The sequence below is a fragment of the Perca fluviatilis genome, chromosome 5 (assembly GCF_010015445.1).
Source record: "Perca fluviatilis chromosome 5, GENO_Pfluv_1.0, whole genome shotgun sequence".
Lineage (NCBI taxonomy): Eukaryota > Metazoa > Chordata > Actinopteri > Perciformes > Percidae > Perca > Perca fluviatilis.
The window spans coordinates 2,768,652-2,796,132 of record NC_053116.1 but is presented as its reverse complement, the minus strand read 5'-3'; the positions used below and the strand labels follow the sequence as shown (position 1 = coordinate 2,796,132).

The following is a 27,481-nucleotide window of genomic DNA, read 5'->3' as shown; positions in this document are numbered from 1 at the left end:
ACATTTGAAAATTTGACTAGCCAGCTGGTTAGCTAGCTTAAGCTAGCAGAGTCGGCAGGAGACTGGCAAGTGGATTTCTCAATCCCTGTAGTCACATGTTATGACCGTCCAACATCAACCACATAAAGCACAACTAATATTTGTGAAATAGAAAGAAATTCTGCAGCGCTAACGGAGAGGCATCTGGAGAGTTCTGCACTCTAGACCTTCTGTCTTTATTTATGTAAAGGAAAACACAAAACTAAAGCGGCAGGTGACAATTCAAAATATTAAAACATAATGAAAATAAAACATGAATAAAATTACATGAACTCACCATGAACATTATTTCTGCCTGAGTCACGTCAGATTTTCATCGGCAATGGTGGTTGTTTAACAATAAAGACAATTCCCATGATCCCACTGTCCTTAAAGATGTCATCAAAACCTCAGTGCGGACCTTACTTGAGTAGTCTATAATAATTGAATGTGAATACTGGAATATGAAAATTTCATAAAATGACCACTAATACCATTTCCGGTTTTCATTTCATTTCCACCAAATGACATTAGAAAGAATGCATGTTATGCATTGGCTTCACTTTTCAGACTCGGAGGTTGCCGCTTGGTTAATTTGGCCATCATTGTGGACATGGATTCCACACTAGCAGATTAAAAATGTTATTGTCCACTCTGTGAAAATTTTCGTTTGGCCTTACAGACATGGATACACTTAAGACCTAAGTCTTTCTCTGCCATGTGTTAGAATACACAACATAAAACAATCAATTAATGAAAGAAATAGTGGGCCGAACAGCTGAGACAAGAGTATGAAAATAATTAGAACATCTCTTAAATAGACATTGTAAAAAAAAAAAGCGGCAGTCACTAAGTAAGAGATATTGTAAAATTGAACCTGGTCATTGGTGCAGGATGCAGAGAGGCCTTAAATCAGCTACACACTAAAGAAATTAACAAAACACATTGACACAAAATATAGATTTGATTTATTGATTCTCCAGAACTCCGTCCATTGCAACGGTCTACACATAGTAACGGTCTGCTATACAGAAATAACAGACCATAGAATGCCTTGAATTAATATCTAAATATTAATTCAAATATCAGAATGGAGGATTCAACGAGAGGCCACAGAGCAATATTCCAAAAAGGTGTAATACATGAGTAGTATGGATAACTGTGTGTAAATATAGGGTAGCCTACACCAGGGTACGAATATCATCCACTTCTAATGTATACACTGGTACGAATAGAATGCATTGATAATTATACCCTGTAACAACAAATGCGTTGCGCATGCCCAAAAAATTGGCAGACAGATGCTTTTATCCAAAGTGACATACATATAAAAACCAAACCAATTTATGTAAAATTATAATTACTTAAGTAAAGAATAGATGTGAATACAAATAAAGATGTTATTTCGAAATAAACCCTCTGTTGCTGCGGCAACGGTTAACGATATAGTCTGTGTTATTAGCACAGTATTATGATGTCATAAGGAAAAATGTTGAGAGATTTCCACATTTTCCCAGTAGTTTTTAGTTTTAGTTTTAATTACATTGTGTGATCAATATGCCAGGGTAAATGCACAGGGGTGCAAATAGCATACATTGATATTTGTACCAGACAGGGTATTAATAGAACTCATTGCTGTGTGCACCGGGGTACGAATAGCATTCACTTCTAATTGCACCAGGGTACGAATGGCATACACTGCTAATTGTACCAGGGGTGCAAATAGCCTCACCCTAAAAGATCTCTTAAAAGGTTTCTCGTTGCGGTGGGTACACTAGATCGCCTATATCTTCATTAACGGTTTCTGTGGTGTACCAGCTGCTTGTCTCTTAGGGTCTGTATAATCGTGCTTGCGGTGTTAACTATTTCGTGAGCTTGCTTTTGTTTCAATCACAGATTTATGGGTGAACATCTGTTTGCATGCTCTGTGACCTCACCCTTCATATTAGTTGTTTAACTGGGAGTGAACCACAGACGATGGAATTAAATGGGACAAGCAGTCCAACATTAATCACCATGTCAAGCTATGTGATTGCCACTCCCTCACCTGCCACATTAAGACCTTGCCGCCTGCTATAAAAAGCTGGGCTGCCCTCCCATCTTCCTCAGAGTTTCTGTGGATCAGCAAATGGTTATGGCAAACGAGTGGCTGCTGTGGCTGACCCTGTCTGCCATCGTAGCTGCTTGGCACAGCGGTACATATATTAATTTCCATTAAGCAGCCAGAAAAATATAACAAATGGGACTGGTAACTTTTAACATGTTAATCATGTGCTACCGCCTTACTGTGTTTAATGTAGTTTGAGATTTAGTTATTGATTACTTGACAAATAACACTTACTTTTTTCAACAGAGGCAAAGTCTGCTGTGAGCACCTTCTCCTCCCGGATTCCGGAAAAACTAACAGGTGAGTTTGTTGGTTAATAACTGTAAACTGTTTTCTTATGTGGGACAATTTATTCTTGTAGGCAAATGCCTGGGTAAAACACGGCTGCTGTTGTAGTGTTATGTCTGATCTGTTTTTTTTGTAGGTGTGAGTCCCATCCACAATGGCCAGGTTTGCAGTACATGGGGTAACTTCCACTTCAAGACCTTTGATGGAGATGTTTTCCAGTTGCACTCGACTTGCAACTACGTCTTGACCTCTTCATGCAGGAGCAGTTACAACGACTTCAACATCCAGATAAGAAGACAGGAGGCTGGCAACCATCACACCATCAAAAACATCATTATGAAGCTAGAGGGTTCAGTAGTGGAGCTCTCTGAGGGCTCAGTGGTTATCGATGGAAAACCGTAAGTTTTTGCTAAAAACCCTAACCCTTTCCACTCTGCCTGCACAAAGTAGAGATTCATACTGGATGGTACCTATGGGTCATATTTAATATTATAAAACGGGTAACTCAAATTAAGCAATCTGATTGGTTCATAGCCGTGATATAATAACCATTTAAAACACCTATGATTCGAATTCCTTTGCACAATAAGTATTGTAAAAAAGCACAAAAAAAACAGACTAATGCTAGTTGAAATTCGACAAAGTATCCCTTTAAGTGTACGCTATATTTACAATATTTTCACTGTTTAAGCTTGCTGTTAGACAGTCCTTTCCAACAGGAAACTGAAGCCGTTGTCTATGCTTTCTTCAAAATCACCAGACTCCATTGACAAAAACAGTAATTTTACCTAGCAGAAAATGAGCATTGCTCTTTCTACCGCTGCCTTGATCAGTTAGTTGCTGGTGTACTGCTGTCTTGATCGGTTAGTTTGTTTGTGTTATTGTGTGCCTTTCTTTAGCGTTAAGCAAAATAAATAGTCTGTGATAGCTGCCAGTGTAGGCTAAAGCTACCTGCACTGCGTTCCATAGCAGCTGCCTCAGTATGTGCAGGCAGCCAGCCCAAAATGGCCTATTTTATTGTGAACATCATTATTTATTAATCTAAATTTGAATGTGACTATACATTTCATATTGTCATACTTCATGACCGTTTTATATTGCTCACTTCAGTCCATGATATGTTGTGACATATCACAGCTAAGGGGGCTGTCGTCCCCCCCATTTTGCTTTGGGCTGAACAATACCCCTTTGGTGTGATATAATCACAACATACCACCATAAGTGGTGCTCTATTTAACCTGACAGGAACCTGGAATTATAGTCAAAACCTAAAGACATCAGGCACAGAAGTAAAATTCCCTAACAAAATATTGGCATCCACTGCCACCCTTTGCTTTTACACCTTCCTACTACCACTGACAGCTCTATTCACAATGTCCCCTTGGCTGTAGGAACAAAAGTAAAATTAAAGCTGCAAGCAGCGTTGGATGGGCCCTCGCACCTCCCTGAAGGTCGAGGTTACTGGCGGCCGCCGATCCTTGCGACTGTGCATTTGCGTGGCACAAGACTCTACGTCATACAGTTCATTAGATGTGAAAGGGGGCATGGCTAAAGCATAGGGGGCGGGCCAAACCCTGACCAATGAAAACAGAACTCTCTGCTGAGTTCAGTGATACCTCACACAATAGTGAACAAGAAACGGGTCATTAGTTATTAAAGGGGGCGTGGCTTAATCATATGGGGTGGGGCAAACGTCACCAGTTAAAAAGGAACGCTTTGCTGAGTTCAATGATACCTCTCACAAACGTATACCTTAAACGTTTCAAATGTTATGAAAGGGGGCGTGGACTGAGAACATGGGCGTGGTTAAAGTATAGGGGCCGTCTCAGTATCACAAGTAGACCACACATTCTACTTGATGATGATTTAAAACTTGTTTATGATTTAAAACTTGTTTTAAATGCAGATAAAACTAAACTCATGCTTTTTTCAAATTCAAAATATAAATCAAATCTGCCTTCAATCCTCACTTCTCAGGGTACGAAAATTGAATGTGTATCTAAGTACAGATATCTTGATATCTAAATACAGATATCTTGATGAATCTATTTCTTTTACCCTTCATATTGAGCAGCTAGCTAAAAGATTAAAACTTTAATTAGGGTTTTATTTCAGAATCAAATCCTGCCTCTCGATCAAATCTAGAAAGAGGCTGGTAAATGCCACTTTTATGTCTGTACTTGACTATGTTGATGTTTTATACATGCATGCTTCGTCTAAAAGTTTACATGCACTGGACACTGTACACCACGGAGCTCTGAGGTTCATCACTGGTATGAAAGCCCTCACTCACCATTGTGAACTATATGAACGTGTTGGATGGCCTTCTCTATCAACATTGAGACTTCAACACTGGCATACTTTCATATACAAGGCTATTTTAGGTGTCCTTCCATCCTACCTTCTGACCTATATCAATGTAAATAGTACCGGGACTTACAATCTTCGTTCCCAGGATCTTTTCATCCTGTCTGTTCCAAAAGTTAGAACTGAGCTGGGGAAAAAAGCATTTAAGTTTGCTGTTCCCTCTACAAGTTACAGAAATCCATGAAACTTACTGAACTAGTCTCATTGGTTGCTTTTAAGAGGATGCTGTTTGACTTGGAGGCAGCCACATCTGGCTGTAGATGTTTTACCTGATGTGTTTAGGATTCTGGTTGACTTTGAGGGATTTGCTTTTATGTTTTTAGTGTTTTTGTGTATTTTGTATTTGCATGTAAATGTAAATGTAAATGGACTGTTTTTATATAGTCTTTTCTAGTCTTAACGACTACTCAAAGCGCTTTAACATAGTACAGGAACCATTCACCATTCACACACATTCATACACTGTGGCCGAGGCTGCCATACAAGGTGCCACCTGCTCATCAGATAATCATCCACACACATTTACACTCCGATGCACAGCATCGGGGGCAACTCGGGGTTCAGTGTCTTGCCCAAGGACACTTCGACATGGAACTGCAGGGCCAGGGATTGAACCACCAACCTTCCGATAGGCAACCACTCTACCACTGAGCCACAGCCGCCCCACTGTACTGTACTGTACTGTATGTGTGGTTGTGCTGCTGCCTGCCTTGGCCAGGACACTCTTGAAAAAGAGATTTTTAATCTCAATGACTTTCTTCTTGTTTAAATTAAGGTTAAATAAAAATAAAAAATTCTAAGTTTCATGTAAATTGGATGATGTTTGTCATATAACGCTGATTTCCTGTTGCCAACAGGGGGCGCTATGACCAAAAGTCAATATTGGCCTCTAGATGTCCTCATGCCTGGACCCTTGTTGATCATGGGAAATTTTAAGCAGATTGACAATGTACACTGTAGTTTCATCCACGTTCACGTTCATGGCTAAACACTCAAACTGGCAGCCATGCCACGGCCACAACGTTTGACAAAAGGTTTTGCTTTTAATAACTTTTCATCTTTAAGGTGTTGAGATGGCACACACCAAATTTGAAGTCCATCGGATGAGATCTGTAGGAGAAGTTTGTTAAAGTATAGCACTTATAGTTTTGGGATGACTTCCTGTTGCCACTAGGAGCCGCTAAGACTTTGAGCCAATATCGGCCTGTAGATGTCGTCAGAGTTGGACTCTAATGAATCCTTAAATGTGTCGAGCCAATTGGACAATGTACGCTCAAGTTACACCCACTTCCTGTTTCGATGGCAAAGCGCACAAAATGAGGAATAGTTTTTCTTTTAATAACTTTTCATCTTTAACATCTTAAGATGGCACAGACCGAGTTTGAAGTTGATCGGATGAAATCTCTAGGAGGAGTTCATTAAAGTACGACATGTGGAAATGGCCAAAATCGCAATTTCGAACTTTGAATTGAAAGGGTTGCGTTAAGGGTGTGTACCACGTTTCGCTAATCTACGTTAAACGTACTGCAGGGGCAGAATTTTTTTTATTTTGTAGGGGGCGCTAGTGAGCCATTTTTGTGCACCTATTCCCGAAACCCTTAAAGGGATACTTCACCGATTTAGCATTCAGCTTTGTATCAGTAGAAACCCGATAGTATTTCTGAATGACCGTGCCTCCCTCCCTCATGTCCCCCTGAGACGAGAGATTTCTGCATTTGGGGCCTGGAAAAAATCTTCCGATGACGTAAAATGACGATTTTTGCGTCATTGGAAGATTTTGCGCCAGAGCGAAAGGGGACTACAGCCAGTAGTAGGATTACTTCCGTATGTTTTCAACACGCCCACAGGGGGTTGGACTGCCGAGTCTGGCCGGGTATTCAACAAATGAAAACAACTGTCGCCATCTTGATATCTTCGCTAAACAGGCTTTCGGTTTTCAGCAGAAAACATTTACAACAATTATCTGCATTCAAACTACCGGACGTGTGTACCACCGGGATACATCGGTACAGATCGGAGAATATGGAGGAAACGTTATTACAGACGCAATACTCGGCACACTCCGTAAGTCGCATCGCACGGAGACCAGCGGTGTCGCTCAATGCCGCTGCCGGCTAGGGGACATCCTCATCGGCTAGGTGGAAAGCTAACGCTAGCTGTCCACCTGTCCCAGCCATCCTGCTTGCAAGTGTCTGCTCATTAAACAACAAGCTGGACTACATCCTCCTTCAACGAAAATCCCAAACGTGAGTTCAGTGACTGCTGTGTTTTTGTTGTTGTGGAAACATGCCTGAACAACAGTGTACCGGAACCGGGACTATCCAGCTACCAGGCTGCTCCGCCGACCGGTGGAGGTGGGCTGTGTTAAACGGACTGGTGTAGAAATAAAATCCAACTAGCTACTGCTAACTGCTGGTGGAGCTTGTGACTGTTAAATGCCGACCATTCGACATTCCACGCTAATTCACGGCTGTGTTTATACTCTGTGTTTAGCTACACCAATGCTAGTATGCGTTAGCTGAACTTTACGGATCCTGCTTGCAAGTGTCTGCTCATTTAGACCACAAACTGGACTACATCCAACTTCAACGACACTCCCAACGTGAGTTCAGAGACTGCCGTGTTTTTGTTGTTGTGGAAACCTGCCTGAATAGTGTACCGGACTGTCAAGCTACCAGGCCTGCTAGCCCTCCGAGCTAGAGATGCTCTGTCGCCAGGTAAAAGAGGTGGGCTGTGTTAACACCGAAGTGGCGCAGAAATGTGGTGATTTGTATCCATTTAACTGCTAACTGCTGGTGGAGTTTGTGACTGTTAAATGCCGACCATTCTACATTACACACTAATTCACGGCTGTGTTTATGCTCGGTGTTTACAGCCCACAGCGCTAATGCTAGTATGCGTTAGCTGAACTTTACGGAGCCTATAAAGTGTGTGTACTAAATGTAGCCTGTTTCGTATGTCGTTTTTATATAATGTCGTTTTTATATATGTTAAATGTGTAACACCACTTGAGTCACGATGAAACGTTGTTTCGTGTATATGGTTGAAATGACAATAAAACACGCTTGAGTTGAGTTGAATGCCTCTGTCGGTCTGTCAAGCGGTAGGCGTGGCTTTGGAGTGGAGTCAAAGCAACTAGGCAGGTGCATTCTGGGATTTGGGGTTTTTCATCCATATAAGACCAAAACACATTTTCTGGCTTTTCTCGGTCTAGAAGGCACCAATTTCAATTTTCTTTTCACATTCTACTACATAAGTGACCCAATTTAAAGATATATTCAGCTTTCCAGCGGTGAAATATTCCTTTAAAATATATACATTTTCACCAGACTTGATGTGACCGCCAATTTTGGTGAGTTTTTGAGTATGTTAAGCCCCTCAAAAAGGCGATTAATTTGCCGAAATAAAATAGAAGGAATAATAATTCCTTCAGTTTCAATAGGGCCTTCTCTGCTGTCATTGCTTGGGCCATAATAATGGCCAAAATAATGTGACTTCTTTTTGTTTTTGCAGAGCCACCCTACCATTCAGTGAAGCAGGAGTGCTCATTGAGAAAACCCCCACCTACATCAAAATTAAAGCAAAGCTGGGTTTAGTTGCTATCTGGAATGAGAAGGACGCTTTTATGGTAGGATTGTAGCTATATAGTAAAGCCTGTTATGACCATTATTCTTAAAAATAATGTATTTTAGTTGAATAGAAGTATAACCGGGGTATATTCATGCTTTGTAATGTAACAATTGGTGGGTTTCACCACAATATAACTGACTGAGGATATGATTTAAGGCATATATACATATATGTATACTTTGAATTTCCAAAAGGAGTTTTGTGATCAGAATTAGCATTTGGAAACAGTGGAAACTATGGTAAAGTTGGCGGGTGTATCTAAGGCTGTGCTGCAGAGTCAAGCTCCTGCTTAAATTGTTGGTTTTGTCCTCCCAGGTGGAACTAGACCTTAAGTACAAGAACCACACCTGCGGTCTTTGTGGAGACTTCAATGGGGTCCAGCTCTATGATGAGTTCTACAGCCATGGTACACTTTGACCCACTTTAACAATTCTTTCAGTGTAGGCATGGGCCCAGAACTGAAATGTTTCTTCATTATTATCCACACAGGTGTAAAAATATCCCCCATGGATTTTGCTAATTTCTGGAAAATGGATGGTCCAACTGAAAGCTGCTCCGACTACACGCTGGAATCAACACAAAGCTGCAACAACATGGTAAGGCTTCACCAAGAAACCAAAATGGAAAACAAAAGTTCTACCAATGCTCAAAGTCCAACCAGTGCAAATGAAACACAGCATGGGAGCAACCATAGAGTGACCGGGGCGTCCGGGGGGGGTTTATAAATTCATGAAAATGTCCGGTTTTCACTGTTTTTCATGGGACCATTAAGCGTGTACTTAAATTGACTGGCGCTTTGCACACAGTACTACGGTACTTTGTTGTGTGACGTAATTCCCGAGAGGCTGCCTTGTGGGCGGATCTGAGACGCGCACATACACAGGGACCAGAGCAGACGGGGACCAGAGCAGACGGGGACCAGAGCAGACAGGGACCAGAGCAGACAGGGACCAGACCAGACAGGGACCAGAGCAGACAGGGACCGGAGCAGACAGGGACCAGACCAGACAGGGACCAGAGCAGACAGGGACCAGACCAGACAGGGACCAGAGCAGACAGGGACCAGAGCAGACAGTGGAGCAGCATTGCACACAAAATGCCGAAGCATTTCCTGCTAAAGATTTCCCACCGTGGTCAGAAAACACAGGGGAGACACTTTGTTTCTCTCACTGTGATTCTAGAGTCGGTAGGACTCGCTTGCTGTCACTCTCACTTCTCCCTCGCTCTGTCACCCACACACACACATGCCGGTTCGACGCACACACCAGTGCACAAGTATAAACATCAGGCCACTTACAACCATAAAACAAGACTAGTGCAGCCAGTGCAGTTTCACAGTTGAACTGCAAAAAAAATGTCCCACGTACCGTCCCGGGACGAGACCGGACAAGTGGGAGGCGGAGTGCACCGTGTGCAGAGCTGGCACATATGTTTCAGTGTCTTTATTATTTATCTTATTACATTGAAAAGGTATTAAGAGAGATTTTGTTGAAGCTGGATTTTCTAACACAGAAGAGGTTATATTTTGAACATTATTTCATATTATTTATTTATTTTAAAAGAGAGCTATTATTTTGTTACAGGTTGTTACAGATTTTATTTTATTTTATTACAGAAGTTAATTTTTGCACCATTGAGGCATAATAAAGCATGTTCATTAACCTCTGAGAAGGCTGTCTGAATTTGTCTCGAGGCCGGGCCTAGCAAAGCCAAAGCCGACTTTAATTCCAGTATTGTTTTCATCCATGTTTATTGTTGCAGCATACTGTATATTTTCATGTTATTGCCACCTATAGGCCAGTGTATTCCAAAAGACCCTCCCCATATGACTCCACTCTCCATCAAAATCATGGATAGACTGCTTTCTTTTAATTTTCTATCTCAATCTTTTAAATGTATTACATTTAGTTGTATTTGCCTTTTTAACTGTATTTTTCCTTGTTTTGACTGTAAGGTGTCCTTGAGTGCTATGAAAGGCGCCCATCAATAAAATGTATTATTATTATTATTATTATTATTATTATTATTATTATTATTATTAACAGAAGCAGGAGTACAGAGCATACCGGAGTGGATAATATATGTGTGGCCTTTGTTACAAATTTGACAGACTTGATGCAGAAATGTTGCATCTTCTTGGCTTTGCATGCCCAATAACTTACTCTCTTCCTGTCTTTTCCTCTGGTTCATTCCTGTTTGTCTGTCTGTCTGTCTGTCTGTCTGTCTGTCTGTCTGTCTGTCCTGTAGAAACCTCTGTGTGAGCAGATCCTTACAGGGCCAGCCTTCAACAGCTGTCACAGTCTGCTGGACGTTGCCTCCTTTACTTCTGCCTGTGTTGCAGACCTCTGTAACTGTGACGTTGACCCCTTCTGCCTGTGCAACACTGTGTCAGAGTTCTCCAGACAGTGTGGACATGCAGGTGGCAAACCCCAAAACTGGAGAACCAAAGAGCTCTGCTGTGAGTACACTCATTAGACACTGCCTATGTAATAGACCATGGGAAGGAGAGGTTGTCTGCCCTGTCTGACTCTGGGCTTTTGCCCAAACAAAATATCTCAGGCACATGGGTTTACTGACTCAAAACATCCAAAGACCAAAAATCACATGAGGATATACAAATCCAAGAAGAGGACAAATTAGAAAAAAATGCTACAACTGAGATATGTACATTTTGTGAACTAAAAGTCCTTAATACGACGATATCCGTCGTTTATTCCTAACCTCCAACACATGAGTCATAATTGCTGCTTGAACAAAAAAACACATGCGGGCGTTTTTGGGGGGTGGACAGTCTCTTTTTGAATGTAACAAAAAGTGAAAGAAGAAAATGAACGCAAGAGTAATTCCAGGTCACTCTGACATAATTTTCAGTCAACGCTGAAATTTGTACAGGAAGCATAATTTGAGAAAGCTGATCGAGAACAATGGTCAGTATTAGGAGGAGACTGTCCAAATGGTGTACCCTTGGTCTTGGGTTAGGGTGATATTTTGGTCATATATTACATTTTTAAGCAAGCAGATAAAGAATATAGTGTATAGGTAACAGCATCACACAATTAAGAAAGTCATTTTTTTGCAATTCCAGTGAAATGTTGCACCTGTAAGTGCAGTATCTATTGAATTTGTTTTGTACCCTTATATTTTAATCCTATTTTTATTTTATTTATTTGTTTATTTTATTATATGATTAGGACAATGCACATTAATGAACATTTCTGTCAGAATTTCTGTCTGTTCAGTGTTAGCCAGTCAGCTAATTTTCAACTGTAGTCCTAGTTGCCTAGCATGCATGTCTTTATGTGGGTCTTTATGCTATTTATCTCACATTCAGTCCCTCATAAAGTAAACACTGAGGTCAAAGTGAATGACCTGATTAATGTATTAATTATCCCATTTATAACATGAGGTCAACCCCACCCCTTCTCAAAGCTTAGGAGTTCTGGTCAAGTGTTGAAAAAAAAACCTGCTGTAATCACAGGGAAGTCATGTCCCAACAAAATGGAGTACAAGGAGTGTGGGAGTCCCTGTGCTGATACCTGCTCCAACCCAGAGGCCAGCCACACCTGTGATCACCACTGTAGTGATGGATGCTTCTGCCCTGCAGGTACAGCATAGTCATGGCACACACACACACACACACACACACACACACACACACACACACACACACACACACACACACACACACACACACACACACACCTGTTATAGTGCAGTAATTCTTTGATCACTTTTAGGCACTGTGCTGGATGATTTAAACGGAACGGGTTGTGTCCGATTAAACGAGTGCTCCTGCCGCTACAACAGCAAGATATATGGACCGGGGGAGTCCTACTCCAGTAACTGCAAAAAATGGTATGATATAGGCTACAGCATGTCAGCCTGTCTGCATGTAACAGAACACTAGTGGGATTATAAGTGCATGTGAGTGAATATCGGCGTGCAAATGAGTTTCTTTGTCCCATTCATTGTCTCAGTGCCATGGATGCATGAGAGTAACAACGTTAATCGGCGCTGCTTCTGGCGACTGAAGTGGGTGTTTTTGTAAAAAGTCAACTCTGTAAATCACCTTGAGTCGAGGCAGAACAGCTGAAGGACATCAGAGTCAAAACCAGAAAACATTTTCTCCATAAGATATGATCCAGTTTCAGTTTTTCTGTTGGCCTAAAAGTCACTTCAGAGAGTATTAAAGACCACATTTATTCAACATTTGTGATTTGCAACCCAAATTATTATGGGACGATTAAAATGTAGCAGTGTCGTACTGCCACTGACTTTGGTTAAGCACTTCTCCCAGGAGATCATACATAGTGCTAGAACAGGTGCTCAGGGCGCAGTGGGGGAATGACAAAGGCACCGTTCTCCTCATTACAAGTCAGTGTAGCATCAAAATGATTTGAAAGCTGTTATTTAAGGTTAAATAGTTACATAATGTTGCTTCAAGATTCATTTGTGTGTGTGTGTGCTGACAGTGTGTGTGCAAGTGGCCGGTGGACGTGTACGGAGGAGGACTGTCCAGGAACCTGCTCTGTGGAGGGAGGAGCCCACATCGACACCTTTGATGACAGAGTCTACACCTTCCATGGGGACTGCTCCTATGTGCTGGCTAAGGTAATACACATCATCACCTGTGCTGTTATACCACACACACACACACACACACCTCTGTCCTGGTAACACACGCCTACACTAGCCATCAACCTCGAACCAGTCAAAGATATTAATAATAGAAGGTTGTGATTAGTGTGTTGAAAAAAGGGAGTAGAGGTATGAATATCATCTCTGTACCATCCCATATAATAAATCAGTTCATTTAAAAATGAAAAGGGGAAATCTAATACGTGACACAAATGCAATCAACTGAGATCAAGGCTTAAAAACTGGTATCACTTTACAGCTGATTGGCATGTTTTAATAGCAAGTAAGTTATAATACAAAATGTGTGTTGAACATAAGAATAAGTTGATATTGTTTTCTTAAGGTGTCATTTTGTGACATCAACAAAAATCACTTAGTCAAGTTATTATGGATTTAATTAAGTTTCTACTGCTTTTAAAACAAATATTGTTTGTGTTAAGGAATACAGAGTTAGCATGCAATACTGATATCTCATAGTTCCCTGCTATGTATTCTGTTCTGATCCCCTCCGCCCACACAGTTAGTGCATTAACAGTCCTACACAGTGCCTAAAATCTGTAATATGTACATGATAGTTGCCACGAAGAAAGTCATTCTGTAGAGCCTTCATCCTATTTCATATCTAACTTTTCTCCACCTGTGTTCATTATTCTGAAACCAGAACACAACAAGTTAACGATGACTCATTTTCACTCATGCCACCTGAAAAGAAGCAAAATTGTCTGATGTTACAGTTTTCAGGTTACATAATGTAGGTATGGTAGGAATTTGGCGTAAACAGCATTACTAACTTAAAAAAAAATTGTTACACTATGCAGGAGTAGAGTTCATTGAATTAATGTTTAGCTGACAAATTCTCCTCTATTTGAATCCATCCCATAATAATCTGGGCTGCTCTAATTTCAAATGAAAGATCCCAAAAAATGCAGTGCAGAGTAAATGTGGTATTCAATACTATCTGAACTGACTATTAGGCCAACAGAAGAACATTAACTTAACTATATTAGATTAGAAGCCAGCCCCGCTCCAGCCCTGCCCAACACATGAGCTCTCTGTGTCAATAGATAACCAGTTCAATGTAAAAACAACACACTTAGATTTAATAAATCAAAATGGGACAGATACATCCACTGATACATCTACTGGTATTCTTTACCCTATACACTGTTATCTGCAGGTATGTCGTTTCAGTTCAGCAGTAGTTCAATAGTCTTGTATGTTTGTATGTTTAGGACTGCAGTGGATCCCAGTTTGTGGTACAAGGAGAACTGGAGCAGTGTGGACTGACTGAGAATGAGACCTGCCTCAAGTCTGTTACCTTGGGTTTGTCTGGAGGGGCTAAAGTGAGGATTACACACACACACACACACACACACACACACACACACATTTTTTTTATTTACTTTTTTTATTGGAAAATTCAGTACAATTCAGTCTTTTCAGAAGATAATTCTTGAAGTTATCAGATATGTTTTATGGATGATCCTGAATAAATAAAAATAAAAAAAATAAATAAATAAATAACGTGTTTTATAAAAAAAATCCTTTACTTTTCTTATGGGATATGAGGAAAACATGATAGTTTTGTTTTGCTTGACTTCAAATAATTTTAAATCATAATTTTTCAAAAATGGTTCAATATGGTTTCTTACATTACTGCCAGAATTTGTTTTTGTTTTATATTAATTTCAGTATGCAATAAAAAAAAATCTTGCAATCTTGGAACTAGATTGCATCCCTCACAGTGACTATCAGGTCCACTTAGATTTTTTTTATCCAAGTTTATGGATTCTTCCATTTTAAAGCGCCCATATTATGCTCATTTTCAGGTTCATAATTGTAATTTGAGATTGTATAAGAACAGGTTTGTTTTGTTGTACTGCACATTGCTGCGGCTCCTGCGCTAGCATGCTAACGGTTAGCCCCCTAGGCCCCTCGTCTCAGCTAGTGACGTAGAAAGTCGTGCAGATGTTGACCAGCTCACCCGGAGACTGAAGGCAGGACACATTCAGAAACCGTATCTCACTCAGAACACCATGGATGGATTTTTTTCAAAGTTTGTATGTGTGTGGAAGCACCAGACACACAAAATAACACCCCAAATCCCAGAAAAAGGATTTTTTTAATATGGGCACTTTAAAGCAGTGCAATCAGGATTTGTTGATTTTGTTTTAAATCATTGAACACACTCAGATTGTAAAGTTTTAAATAATAACATCTCGTCTCCTTTCATATAAAGGTGATCCAAATCCAGTCCAATGGCAAGGTTTTTGTGAATGGCATCTACGCTCAGTTACCCTTCTCTGCTGGTGAGAGACACTCCACTGTACACTACTCACCTTAGACTTGCTCTCTCTCTCTGTCTGTATGAAGAAAAAGATAGCCACATTATAAGCTACAGAATATTTCTCTGTGTAATACCACAAAGAGTTAAGCTAACACTTCATTCACTGATATTCACTGATATAAACAGTATGAGCTCAGTAATATCACATTTCATGAGAATCATTATCCAACTTCTACAGAAGCTGATTCTAATAAACATCCAGTGGCTGTTTCCACATAATCCTCCCCAACAACTTGACCATCTTAACTGCATATCTAGCATTATTTGATTTGCCTCTTGCCTGGATATAAAAACACAGTTTGCAGAAAATTAGATATTTCACTTTTAATATGCTTAACTGTGAACTGTTTTCCTGTCTGATGAATAGTATTTCATTGTCTCCACCCTTCCACTCTTTTATCAAACTCCCATCCTCAACTTTTCTCTTAACCCCTAGCTGGGATCTCCGCCTTCAGAGGGTCCTCTTACTACCTGCTGGTGCAAACATCTGTTGGTGTTCTGTTGGAGGTGCAGCTCCAGCCAGTCATGCAGCTCTACATCAAAGTGACCAGTGACTACCAGGCCAAGACCTGTGGTATGTCTATAAAAAAGATCTGTATGTGCCCTCAGACATGAAAGACTTATGAAAGCATCCCACAGAACTCAAACAGTGATGGCGTCATTGATCCCAATTGGTTTTTGCAAAATATGTTAAGCATAGGCATATAGTGTATGCTTGTTAAATTGTAAAAGAAAGTCAGTATTTCAACAAAAACACATGTAAATATTCATTAAACGTAAGTGTGAGAAAGCTAGGAAGGATTGTGACATAAATACAAGTTATCCATCGATGTAGTACTGGTTGCCTTGATGCAGTATCTTTTTTAGAATTCCTTTGCTTCATGGAGCCAGAAGTACTTAGTAAATGTTTGAAGCGGTAATGTCAAGCTACCCTAGACCAACAGATGTGTGTAATATTCCATGTATACCTATTTTCAAGGTTTGATAAATTTTCAAACCATATAGAGAATTTACTTCTTTAGAGGTGCTGCCAAACTGTATAATGTTTTGATTATTTTTATCGATCTTAAATATGTCATTGACAGACTTCATGATTGGCCGTAATTAATGAAAGAACTGCATGCAAGTGAAAGTTGCAAATCCCAAGCGAAATGGAAATATTGATTCATATTCAATTATCAGCAGGGCCACACGAAATCTGCAGACACAACATTTTCCGCTGATTAAAAAAATAAAAATAATTAAAGCTCAGAATGTTAATACATCTCCACCCCAGGCAGAAACACTAGCTTCCGTTTAAGTCTGCTTATCAGTCTGTTTTGGTATGAAAGAAGAAGAAAGCTATAGAAAGACAAAAAGATGATGAAGCCAAGTTAGGATTATTCTGCCCTGTGGGGAAAGAGTATCCACAGAATAAATCCAATGTGCTGCTTATGTGTTGGCATTGTTACGCTCTGCCTGCAGGTCTGTGTGGGAACTTCAACGGTAACCAAGCTGATGACTTTCTAAAGCTCAGTGGCGTTCCAGATGCCACAGCACCTGGTTTTGTCAACAGCTGGAAGACACATGCTGGTTGCCCTGATGTTAAGAGCAACTTTCAGAACCCCTGCAGTCTTAGTCCGGATAATGGTAGGTCTCATTTTGATTCTCTGTAATCACTGTAGGTTCTTCAGAATGATTAATGTTGGTCCGGGTTTGTCAATAACAGAGAAGTACGCCCAGCACTGGTGCTCCATGCTGAGTGACCCTCAGGGTGCGTTTGCCTCCTGTCACTCAGAGATCAGCCCTGACTCGTACAAAGAGGTGAGACTCATAGCTACAGAGTTTACATATTTCTGTGGATTGCACCTGGAACACTGTTCAGACCTGTGACATTACCTCACACTACACCGCTTTTTTATTTTGTCTCCTCACAGAACTGCATGTATGACAGCTGTAACTGTGAGAAAAGTGAGGACTGTATGTGTGCTGCAGTCTCCTCCTATGTCCATGCCTGTGCAGCTGCAGGAATCCAGCTCACTGGCTGGAGGGCCACCATCTGTGGTGAGTAATGAGATGAGCCAAATCACACCTTTGGTATTCTATTTCTATGGAAGCAATGTGAGACCATGATACATTTGTTTTTACCTTGTAGAAACATCTTGGTGTGCTTTGAAACCTGTGCTTTAGTAGGTTGATACTGTGTTGAGTAGCCCGCTTTGAGCGTAATAATAATTATAATAATAATAATACATTTCATTTATATAGCACTTTTCATAGTACTCAAAGACACTTTACAGTAAACCCAGCAACATATATATATATATATATATATATATATATATATATATATATATATATATATATTTATATATATATATATAATTTAAAGTGAAGCAATAAAGCCAACACAAAAACAAGCATATTAAAAGCAAGTGAAAAAATAAGACCAGCAACTAACAGTAGATGAAATGTAATATAGTGTAACATCCATTTGGAGTCTTCTGACATATAAACTCACTGTTTGATTATAAATAAAGCAATAAGACTATCTGCAGTGCTCGATTACAACATTGGCAGCACAACCAGTTTACAATGTTCAAATGTTGAAACACTATGATAAAAATATCTCTACCAAACAGGAGTTGAACCATTAACCACAGCATTATGTAACAGTTCATCTAATCACTGTGCTATGGAGGACACCGTTATTACTACAAATGGGGAGACAGAGAATAGAGAGGGTTGAAAAGCTCCACAGATAAAAGACAATCCTGGCATAGGCAGAGAGGTCGCAACACTGCCAGAATGCTATTACTCTGAGAGTCCACTGGGGAGCGGTATGTTGCCATGGGACCATGTTAATGGTCCCTTATCATGGTCCCATGGCAACATACCGCTCCCCAGTGGACTGTTTAAGTCAGGCTTGAACTAGCAAAAATACTATTGTTTCTACTAAAGTAACCTAAAGAGGTGGAATTTCTAATTTTATAACATTTTAATCTAACATCTGAACTCCCACTGTGTGTGACATGTAGTTGGGACCATTGTCCATTTGTCTACAGAGGACACTACACTCCATGAAGATAGTAAGACAATAAAGTATGAGTTGGGACAAGCCCAGCAGTAGAAAGTCTCTCAACGAATCTCTTTTAGCTGGCATTTCTTTTCCAACAATGTGTTTATTGCCCTGAGACTAGCATATAGGGCACAAGACGGCAGCCAACCAAAAGCAATAGAGTTCTAACACTCTGGGGCCCCTAACTAAAACCAGTAGCTGCCTGAAGAGTAAGAAAAACTAATTCAACAACATATAACACTGCAGAAAAACTATCAAACAACATCTTGCTGTAAAATTGTAGCACCATAACACTGGAATGGTCCTTTAAACATCTTCATGTGGCAGGATTATGCAACAGTCTCACAGTTCTTGACTGATTCTGCGTTCTGACTTCCTCAGGGAAATATGCTAGCTCGTGCCCCAGCAGCATGGTCTACTCCTACAACATCACGTCCAGCGGTCGCACCTGCCGCTGCATCAGCACCACAGACCCCAGCTGTCACTTCTCTTTCCCGCCAATCGACGGCTGTATCTGTGCAGAGGGAACCTATCTGGATGACACTGGGAAGTGTGTCCCATCTCAGGCTTGTCCTTGTTATCACAAAGGCTCAGTGGTGCCTGCTGGACAGGTCGTCAACAAGGATGGGGTCATGTGGTAGGAAATTAGTTTTATTGTGTTATTGCAGTGATGTATATAGAATTTGGTAGGTTTAAATGTTACACCTCATATCTTATTTTTAAAGCCCCAATCCATAATGTTGTAATGAAGTAGGCCTATTAATATATAGAAAATGAATAGTTTGACTCATACATTAAAAGGCATTTTGTGTGTTTCTAAACCGATCATAATTGCAATTACTGACTTGTAGTCCCGTTGGGTTTCCATGCAGTTTAAAAACCCAATTATATTTGGGTTAAGGCAATACCCTGGTTTCTCAAAAGCCATGTGAACACCTTACCCAGCCAAAATCTGAGTTTCCATAACCCAGTTAACAGAACTAGCTGGAGGGACGAAGAGACATTATATATTTTACACTTTAGATTTAGCTGGTGCTTTTATCCAAAGCGACTTCCATTCACACACTGATGGTGCAGCATAGGGATGATTCAAAGTTGAATGTCTTGCCCAAGGGCACTCTGATCTTACGATTGGTAGACGACTGCTCTACCACCTGAGCCGCAGCCGCACCGAGACACTTGCTTTCGAAGTTGTTTTTGACAAAGGTCAACCGGAAGATTTACTGGCGTTATACTATCATTATTCCCCACTCATGTATCCGGGGAGAACTGGCATAACCCGTTTATCCACTAAACCGGCTTCCTGCTGTGCATGTAAACACACTGACTGTTATCAAAGACCTGCCAATCAATTTAAGAGTGACCCGCAGGCTTTGAATCCAGTTGGAATAAGGGCCTTTGAAAAACAAGTGAATATTTGTTATTTGACCTATTTGTGATGTACTGAAAGTTTCCTGCAAGGTTTTATATGTATGCATATTAACATTTTTTTTTTTTTTATATTTCTCCACTAGCACCTGTGAGGAGGGCAAACTCAGCTGCATTGGAGAGGTTACTATACAGCCAAGTAAGTTTCATAATACAGAATCATCTGCTATATAATAGCCTAAAAGTAAGTGCTACATTACCTCATGATTGTACTTGATATACTTAAATGGCAATACAGTTGGTATTCATCAGCTGTACTCAGTTACTGGATGGACAGCCTTGGACCGTAGTTGGCTGTTCGCGTAGCTAAAATAATTGGCTGCGTCATTTTAACTCATTTTATATTTGAAAATGCAATCTGGGATTTTGTCTGAGTTCATTACAGTTTTAAAGGGAATGTGTTAATTTACTTTCTATGAGAGTGAGATGTTTACAGTAAAAGGATAATGAGTTCCTGTATGTGTGTTAAGTACAGAGCTGGAGTCAGGACGTGGTTAAAGACTGGAGGCAGGAGGAAACGCTAGCTTTGCTGGTTTAATGCACCTACCAACACCTTTAAAGCTCATTTGTTAAATTTGTACAAAAAACTAATTTTTGTGAAAGATCAGCAAAATTCTGGGAAGCTGCACACAGTTACTGTGCCCAGCTGTTCCAACATGTAGCTGCCTCTAAAACCTTCAACGGTTATTTTTACGTTTCTGTACTGGTCAAACAAACTTTAGATGTGTTGGCGTCAGCTCAGTATTTACTGTAACACGCAGACAAAATTTATGAAAATACAGTAAAACTACAATAATACTAAAGTCCAGAGGAAATTGAGCTGCAGGACAAACACTTTAATTTACATTCAAATTTGTATCTTAGAGACTTGGCACAGAATAAAATACTACTACACGTTCTCCCGTTTGTTCTACTTTCTTTACTGGAAGCACTTTCTGTTACAAGGGGAGCTCATTTGAAGTAACCTGTAGGGATCAGTACCCTCTTAGAACAGGAGACAGCATTGCACGGGGACATAAAATCAAAATGAATACCAGTTTAAACTAATGTGTTCCTTTTAAAAAATGTTTTGGTATTCTGGGGTGAAATTTTGTAAAAATAATAAAAACGATGAACCATAAATAAAGCCAGAAATGTTTTACAAACATTCAGTCACATCAAATAGGCTTATGCTTTAGTTTTACATTAGACAATTAGTTTTGTTCGCATGCTTCTGTCTTTAGCCTCCAAAAGCTGTGGTGTTTTTTGCTGCCAGGGGGTATGTTTACCTCACTTCACGGCAAATATGCTCCTCTGAAGGCTTTGAATATTCCTCTGGTATTCCAGGAATAAAAAATTAAGAGAGAAATTGACGGAACAAAAACAAAAGAGCTGCTGACTCTCATGCATCATCGTGATTCTCAGGCTGTGTATGTGTGTGAACAAGATTCATTTTAGAAGTACATGAAAGTAATTTCAGATATGTCTCTTCTCAGCAGCCTGTGCTCCTCCCATGGTGGCCTTCAACTGCTCTGCTAATGACCCCGTTGCAAAAGGAACTGAGTGTGAGAAGAGCTGCAACACATTAGACATGGCCTGTGTGAGTCACCTCTCGCCCAACATAAAGAAACATTTACCTATACAAATACAGATTGTAAGATTATGTCTAGGTCAAATATTTGGATAACCTGAGCTCTGAGGTAGGTTAAATATGTTCTCTGCTGGTGCAGAAATGAAACTTATGACTGTGGACTGTACATTTAATCTCTTCTGCAGATGGCCACAGAGTGTGTTTCCGGCTGTATGTGTCCATCTGGGACGGTGTCTGATGGTAAAGGAGGCTGCATTAAGCCAGAGGCCTGTCCTTGTGTTCACAATGGTGTCTCCTACCAGCCTGGGGAGACCACCAAGGTGGACTGCAACACCTGGTAAGTTACAGTAAACCCAAGTGGAGTAAAATGCGCTAACAGTAAAGCTAGAAATATTTGGCAGGTACTTGATTCTACTTTTGGTTTCATCTCCATCTGTGACTGACATGTACTACAGTTTTTTTTTGTTTTTATTGCTAAACGACAACTAGAGCCACATGCAAAACTCTAGCCATAGTCTGCACAGCAGCAGTTCATGTGGACCAAAGTCTAGTTCCTTTTTCATTACTTGAACACAGTTTTCAAAAGCTAACACACTTATCCCATGACTTTAACCACCATTTACAGCACTTTGTTTAAATGCTAACACACTGCTGTCAAAAATGTTAACCACACGTTCAAAACAGAATGGATTTCAACCTGGTGCATTTAAATCTGGGTGGGGAAAGTGAAAGAGCAGCGCTTGTCCCTCCCCCTTGAGCAAGGCCCTTAACCCCAACCGCTCCAGTGGAGCTGCTCAGTGGCCAGCAGATCAGACTGTGGTTGTACTGGGCAGCTTCCAGGTATGAATGGGGAACTGTGTGAATGTGACAGGTCGTCGTAGCAAGTGACAAGTTGTTCTCAATCGACTTTACCTGGATAAATAAAGGTTAAAAAAACTAAAAAACACTGCTGGTTGTAATTTAAGCTGAAAACCTAAGCATGGGTCTTGTTGTTACACTTGTTAGTGAACACATACAGTATGGACATGCTTTCTCATTCACGTGAAACTTTTGACTGATGCTGAGTATATATATACATATATATATATATATATATATATATATATATATATATATATATATATATATATATATATATATATATATATATATATATATATATATACATACACAGTATATGGACCAAGATAGACAGGTTGGTGGAGGGGCAAGAGTGGCAGGCAGAGTGCAGATGCAGAGGAGGAGGAGGAGGAGACGACAACAAGCTGTAATTTTCTGATGACACAAAAAAAAGATGTTTAGAAATGAAAAATTCATGTGGAAGAAATTCATTCTTTTCTTTAAAGAAAATATAGATTTGTGTGAATTCACTCAATTTATTTAAACTGTAAAGATTAAAAGTTTATAATTTCTGTAGTGTTTTTTCTCTCAGTGTGTTCTGACTGACAGTGTGTGTTATCTCAGTGAGGACTGTTCATAGTGTTTGGCTGCACTGAGCCTGTTCTGAGGCGTGTGTGAAGAGTTGCGTTGCTGTGAATGAGTTGTGCAGGTGATGTGAACTGTTTAGCTCAGGTGACTGTTGGTAGTGCAGACTGTAGTTATGTTTTTTTTGTGTGTTTTTTGGTTTTTTCGCTAAAGACGGGAAGTGGCTAAAAATCTGCACTACCAACCAGTGTGATGGAACCTGCTCCGTCTATGGTGATGGACACTACATGACTTTTGATCAGAAGCGCTTCACCTTTGATGGCAACTGTGAATACATTCTCGCTCAGGTATACATGCACACATAATACTAAATAACAAATAACAAAACCAAAATCATTAACTCTTACCTTGTCCTACAAAAGGTCTGGTTTGCTGCACAAAATCAAAGGGATGCCATACTCTTGGATGTTGCATGCAAGCAGGCAATAAGCATTTGAAATGTAAACATTGTGTGTGTGTGTGTGTGTGTGTGTGTGTGTGTGTGTGTGTGTGTGTGTGTGTGTGTGTGTGTGTGTGTGTGTGTGTGTGTGTGTGTGTGTGTGTGTGTGTGTCAGGACTACTGTGGCAGTGCTCAGAGTAATGGAACCTTCAGAGTGCTCACTGAGAATGTTCCCTGTGGAACCACAGGAACCACCTGCTCCAAGAGTATCAAGATCTTCCTGGGGGTAAACAGTCAATATAAAATGTTTCAAAAAACAACTAAAGTTTCCTGAGATGTTGAGATGAGTGAAATTAGCAGTGCATGTATAAAATTAACCAACAATACATTTTTGTTAATTTGTTTAGATTGCAGAACTGATTCTAGCAGAGGGAAGCTACCAGCTGCTTTCAAGTGGAAATGAAGAAACAGTTCCATTCAGTTACAGCACCATGGGCATCTACCTCGTCATTGAAGCCAACAATGGACTCATTTTCATGTGGGACAGGAAGACCACCTTGTTCATCAAGCTCAGCCCAAAATATAAGGTAACACTGGAATATGTGAAAGGAGGTGACTGCAATTGTTCTGTTCAGACAACAAAAGACAATATTTGTTTTGATATTGAAGTTGACCAACATAATGTAAGGAACTCTTCTTTTTCAGGGTCGTGTGTGTGGGCTGTGTGGCAACTATGATGACAATGCAAATAATGACTTCACCACAAGGTCCCATGCTGTGGTGGTCAACCCACTGGTGTTTGGGAACAGCTGGAAGGATTCACCGAGCTGCCCCGATGCTCACAGCCTCACCAGCCCCTGCACAGCCAACCCATACAGACAGGCGTGGGCCCAGAAACAGTGCAGCATTATCCAGAGTGACGTCTTCTCTCCCTGCCACTCCATTGTAGGTTGTTGTTGAAGTGGAGACCATGTTCAACTAATAATAGGGTCAAAAACCAAAAAAGACTCTTTAAGTTAAAGGAGCAATGACACATGTAGAAATACTCCATCACAAGAAAATGCACTGCATTCAAAATCATTTATCATGCCCCCTTTCAGAGTGTTAAGTTATTATATATTACTGTATATCATTTGATCATTATTTGCAATGCATTAACATTTATGCAGTCTAATGTGGTGAGGAACTATTTTATATACTGTTGCGTGGTTTCATCTCTGACAATATTCTCTATAATTCTATAATGTTAACATAGTCCTGTACTAAAATGTTGATATAGTTGATCATAGTAGAGTAATTAGTAACTGTCGGATAAATAAAGTACAAAAAAAATATGTTTTTGACTCTTAGATGTAAGTGCAGCAGAGCCTTTCCTGCTCTTTCATACCTGTTTAGAACTCATTAGTGTACCATCCTACACTTGTCTTAGGTGGATCCCGCTCCATACTATGAAGCATGTGTAGCTGACTCCTGTGCTTGTGACACGGGTGGAGACTGCGAGTGTTTCTGCACCGCCGTGGCCGCCTATGCTGAATCCTGTAATCAAGCTGGCGCCTGTATACGATGGAGAACCCCAAAGATTTGTCGTGAGTAACCAAGATGAAACTTATTTTTAAGATAAATAAAGACAAGTTTAACAGTGTTGCATCAAGAAGCAAGCAAAACTATTTTTTTTAGCTATCAGTACAGTACTGTAATATAATAAAATAAAAAAGCATGATATAATAGTTAATATAATTGTACAATGTTAGTATACTATTAATATGTCATACAAGCTTTAGTATATTAATATCATTTCATAAAATAGTGTACTATATACCACCGGTAAAATATTAATTACAATTACACAATAAAGCAGTTTAAGAATTACAGATCCAACCACAACCATTTATATTTTTTGGAGGCTTTATTCCTTCATGTAAATCCTCGTGCAAGAAAAATGCTCCACATTGGTTCTTAGTCTCTCATTTTTTAATGCTAAGTACTCACTTATCAATAATCATCACCATTAGCGTCTAACGATGAGTTCAATATTTCTAAAGTTTGCTACTACACCTCAACCTTTTTTAATGTCCCACCCCATCCAGGCTGTGATTGGGTGGTTCACTGATGTTTTGGTCACTGTGCAGTCATCCATGAAAGTCCTGAAGGGGGCTGCCATGCACTGCTCTTGGTAATAGGGTATCGGCGCTCAGCTGCTTTGTCAAGCATGTCCATGCCCTCTAAGGGCCAGTCTGAAAAAACACTTTTTCAAAAGGGATTATCAAGATGCTCATTTTCATTTAAAACTAGGGCAGTGGATACCTAAAGGTTAAAGGATTTCCATCAGACACCACAGGCCACTTTATTTTAACCAATTTCTAAGAAAGATAAAGTTGAAATTGTCAGGTTTTGTGACTAGAACCCAGAAGCAGACAGAAACACAGTTAGATGTTTTAACACAATTTATTTCTGAATCGGAGAATATAACAGAATGGACTGGTGGGGAATCCTCTCAGGTGACAGAGCAGGTAATGAACACAGGCAGGGAAGACCAAGCATACAGGGCTGGTGATAGCAGGCGGAGAGTGGCGTCAGCAGGCAGGTTCAGCGACAGCAGACAGTGGTTTTCCTTCAGGACATGAGAAAAACAGGATATGGGTTGGCAGGCAAAAAACAGCAGGATGCAAAAAAGATCAGAGACAGATATTGGCTGGACGTTCACCTACGTGACAAGACTAACTATCCGGCGCCGAACAGAGAGCAACCACAGCTTAAGACACTGCGCTGATGAGCCACGGGAAACAGGTGGTTGTTTAGTGATTGCCTGCAGCTGCGCGTCATCCCGGGAGCGGCCAGTCACACACTGCACTGCGAGAGAGGAGAAAAAGAGCGAGCAGAGGAGAGGGAGAGGAAAAGAGAGAAAACTCAAGGGAAGTCCTGCTTGTCACTTCCCCACTAGTGGATTTGTCACAGAAATAGAAAATTATGGAGCATTGCAATGCTCTGGTTTCAGGCCAATGTACAATGTACTCCTAGTATAAAGGTAAAAAATAAGGCTGTGAACAACCACATGTCCAAAAATCATGAATGGATCAGAATAATCCAGTCTGGAATGTGTCTATACTAAGTATTACTTTTTTTTCCTTAGCTATCTTTTGTGATTTCTACAATCCCCCTGGTGAATGTGAATGGCACTACATGCCATGCGGATCTCCGTGTATGAAAACCTGCAGGAACCCCTCCGGCAGCTGCTCGCCACAGATGCCTCCTCTAGAAGGTACGACATGATACGTTTTCATAACTTGACCTAACCTACAATCACATTAAATTCAAATGACGCACATCAATTGTCTTTTTTACATTGGCTGTGTTAAAGTTATGTTTATTAAATTGACGTATAATATCAATAACAATGCCAGGTGATCACACAAAACTATATGAACTGGTGGAATCTATGGTTTGGCAATAATGCCAACAAGTAATAAATAACCGATTTCTTGCATTGTATAAACAGCCATTTGCTTTTTAATTAGGTTGCTATCCAAAATGTCCTCCTGCTCAGCCATACTTTGATGAGGATACAATGACATGTGTCTTAAAAGAACAATGTGGCTGCTACGATAAAGAGGGGAAACACTACAATAATAGTGAAAAAGTGCCAACAACTGAAAACTGTCAAACATGGTAGGTCTACATTACATGTCCCAATCAAGGTTATTTATGGTAGGTTAAAATAAAACAAATCAAAACTGACATGTATTTCATGTTTTCTTTCTTGAAGTACATGCAGTTCAATGACTATCCAATGTCAGTATGATGCCCAAGGTATGCAAATATTTGGAGAGATTGTTGGTTCTAAAAATATATACTTATGTTAGGTTAATATGTTAACAATACATATCCTCTTTTTACAGCCTGTACTTGCACATATAATGGAAACAAATATCCCCCTGGCAATCTAATTTATAACACAACAGATGGATATGGTAACTGCATCACAGCGGTGTGTGGAAATAATGGTACCATTGACCACAGTTCATATAGTTGCCCAGTATCCACAACGACAACACCTGTGCACATTGCAACCACTACTATAGCCAGCCAGTCTACAACCACCTTTGTTTTTTCATCAACCACACCAGGTATGTGCAAGGTATTCATTTTGGAAAGTGAAGACATAGTAA

The 27,481-nt window shown here is 40.1% G+C and overlaps 1 protein-coding gene across 1 annotated transcript in view; it reads left to right on the top strand.

The window, feature by feature from the left end:
* The window catches only part of LOC120558535 (mucin-5B-like), a 38,261-nt gene that overhangs the window by 7,146 nt on the left and 3,634 nt on the right, over positions 1 to 27,481 (top strand). The window contains exons 2-30 of the mRNA XM_039799571.1: positions 2,079 to 2,213; positions 2,372 to 2,425; positions 2,550 to 2,811; positions 8,294 to 8,408; positions 8,726 to 8,816; positions 8,900 to 9,006; positions 10,658 to 10,868; positions 11,889 to 12,014; positions 12,148 to 12,265; positions 12,883 to 13,021; positions 14,281 to 14,391; positions 15,288 to 15,357; positions 15,832 to 15,969; positions 16,860 to 17,024; positions 17,104 to 17,198; positions 17,312 to 17,438; positions 18,835 to 19,090; positions 19,968 to 20,020; positions 21,360 to 21,460; positions 21,637 to 21,788; positions 23,079 to 23,223; positions 23,491 to 23,601; positions 23,723 to 23,902; positions 24,021 to 24,260; positions 24,745 to 24,901; positions 26,446 to 26,574; positions 26,831 to 26,981; positions 27,079 to 27,122; positions 27,212 to 27,439. Of these exons, the coding sequence (XP_039655505.1) occupies positions 2,079 to 2,213; positions 2,372 to 2,425; positions 2,550 to 2,811; positions 8,294 to 8,408; positions 8,726 to 8,816; positions 8,900 to 9,006; positions 10,658 to 10,868; positions 11,889 to 12,014; positions 12,148 to 12,265; positions 12,883 to 13,021; positions 14,281 to 14,391; positions 15,288 to 15,357; positions 15,832 to 15,969; positions 16,860 to 17,024; positions 17,104 to 17,198; positions 17,312 to 17,438; positions 18,835 to 19,090; positions 19,968 to 20,020; positions 21,360 to 21,460; positions 21,637 to 21,788; positions 23,079 to 23,223; positions 23,491 to 23,601; positions 23,723 to 23,902; positions 24,021 to 24,260; positions 24,745 to 24,901; positions 26,446 to 26,574; positions 26,831 to 26,981; positions 27,079 to 27,122; positions 27,212 to 27,439 (4,011 nt within the window). The remainder of the gene's footprint in view (positions 1 to 2,078; positions 2,214 to 2,371; positions 2,426 to 2,549; positions 2,812 to 8,293; positions 8,409 to 8,725; positions 8,817 to 8,899; positions 9,007 to 10,657; positions 10,869 to 11,888; positions 12,015 to 12,147; positions 12,266 to 12,882; positions 13,022 to 14,280; positions 14,392 to 15,287; positions 15,358 to 15,831; positions 15,970 to 16,859; positions 17,025 to 17,103; positions 17,199 to 17,311; positions 17,439 to 18,834; positions 19,091 to 19,967; positions 20,021 to 21,359; positions 21,461 to 21,636; positions 21,789 to 23,078; positions 23,224 to 23,490; positions 23,602 to 23,722; positions 23,903 to 24,020; positions 24,261 to 24,744; positions 24,902 to 26,445; positions 26,575 to 26,830; positions 26,982 to 27,078; positions 27,123 to 27,211; positions 27,440 to 27,481) is intronic.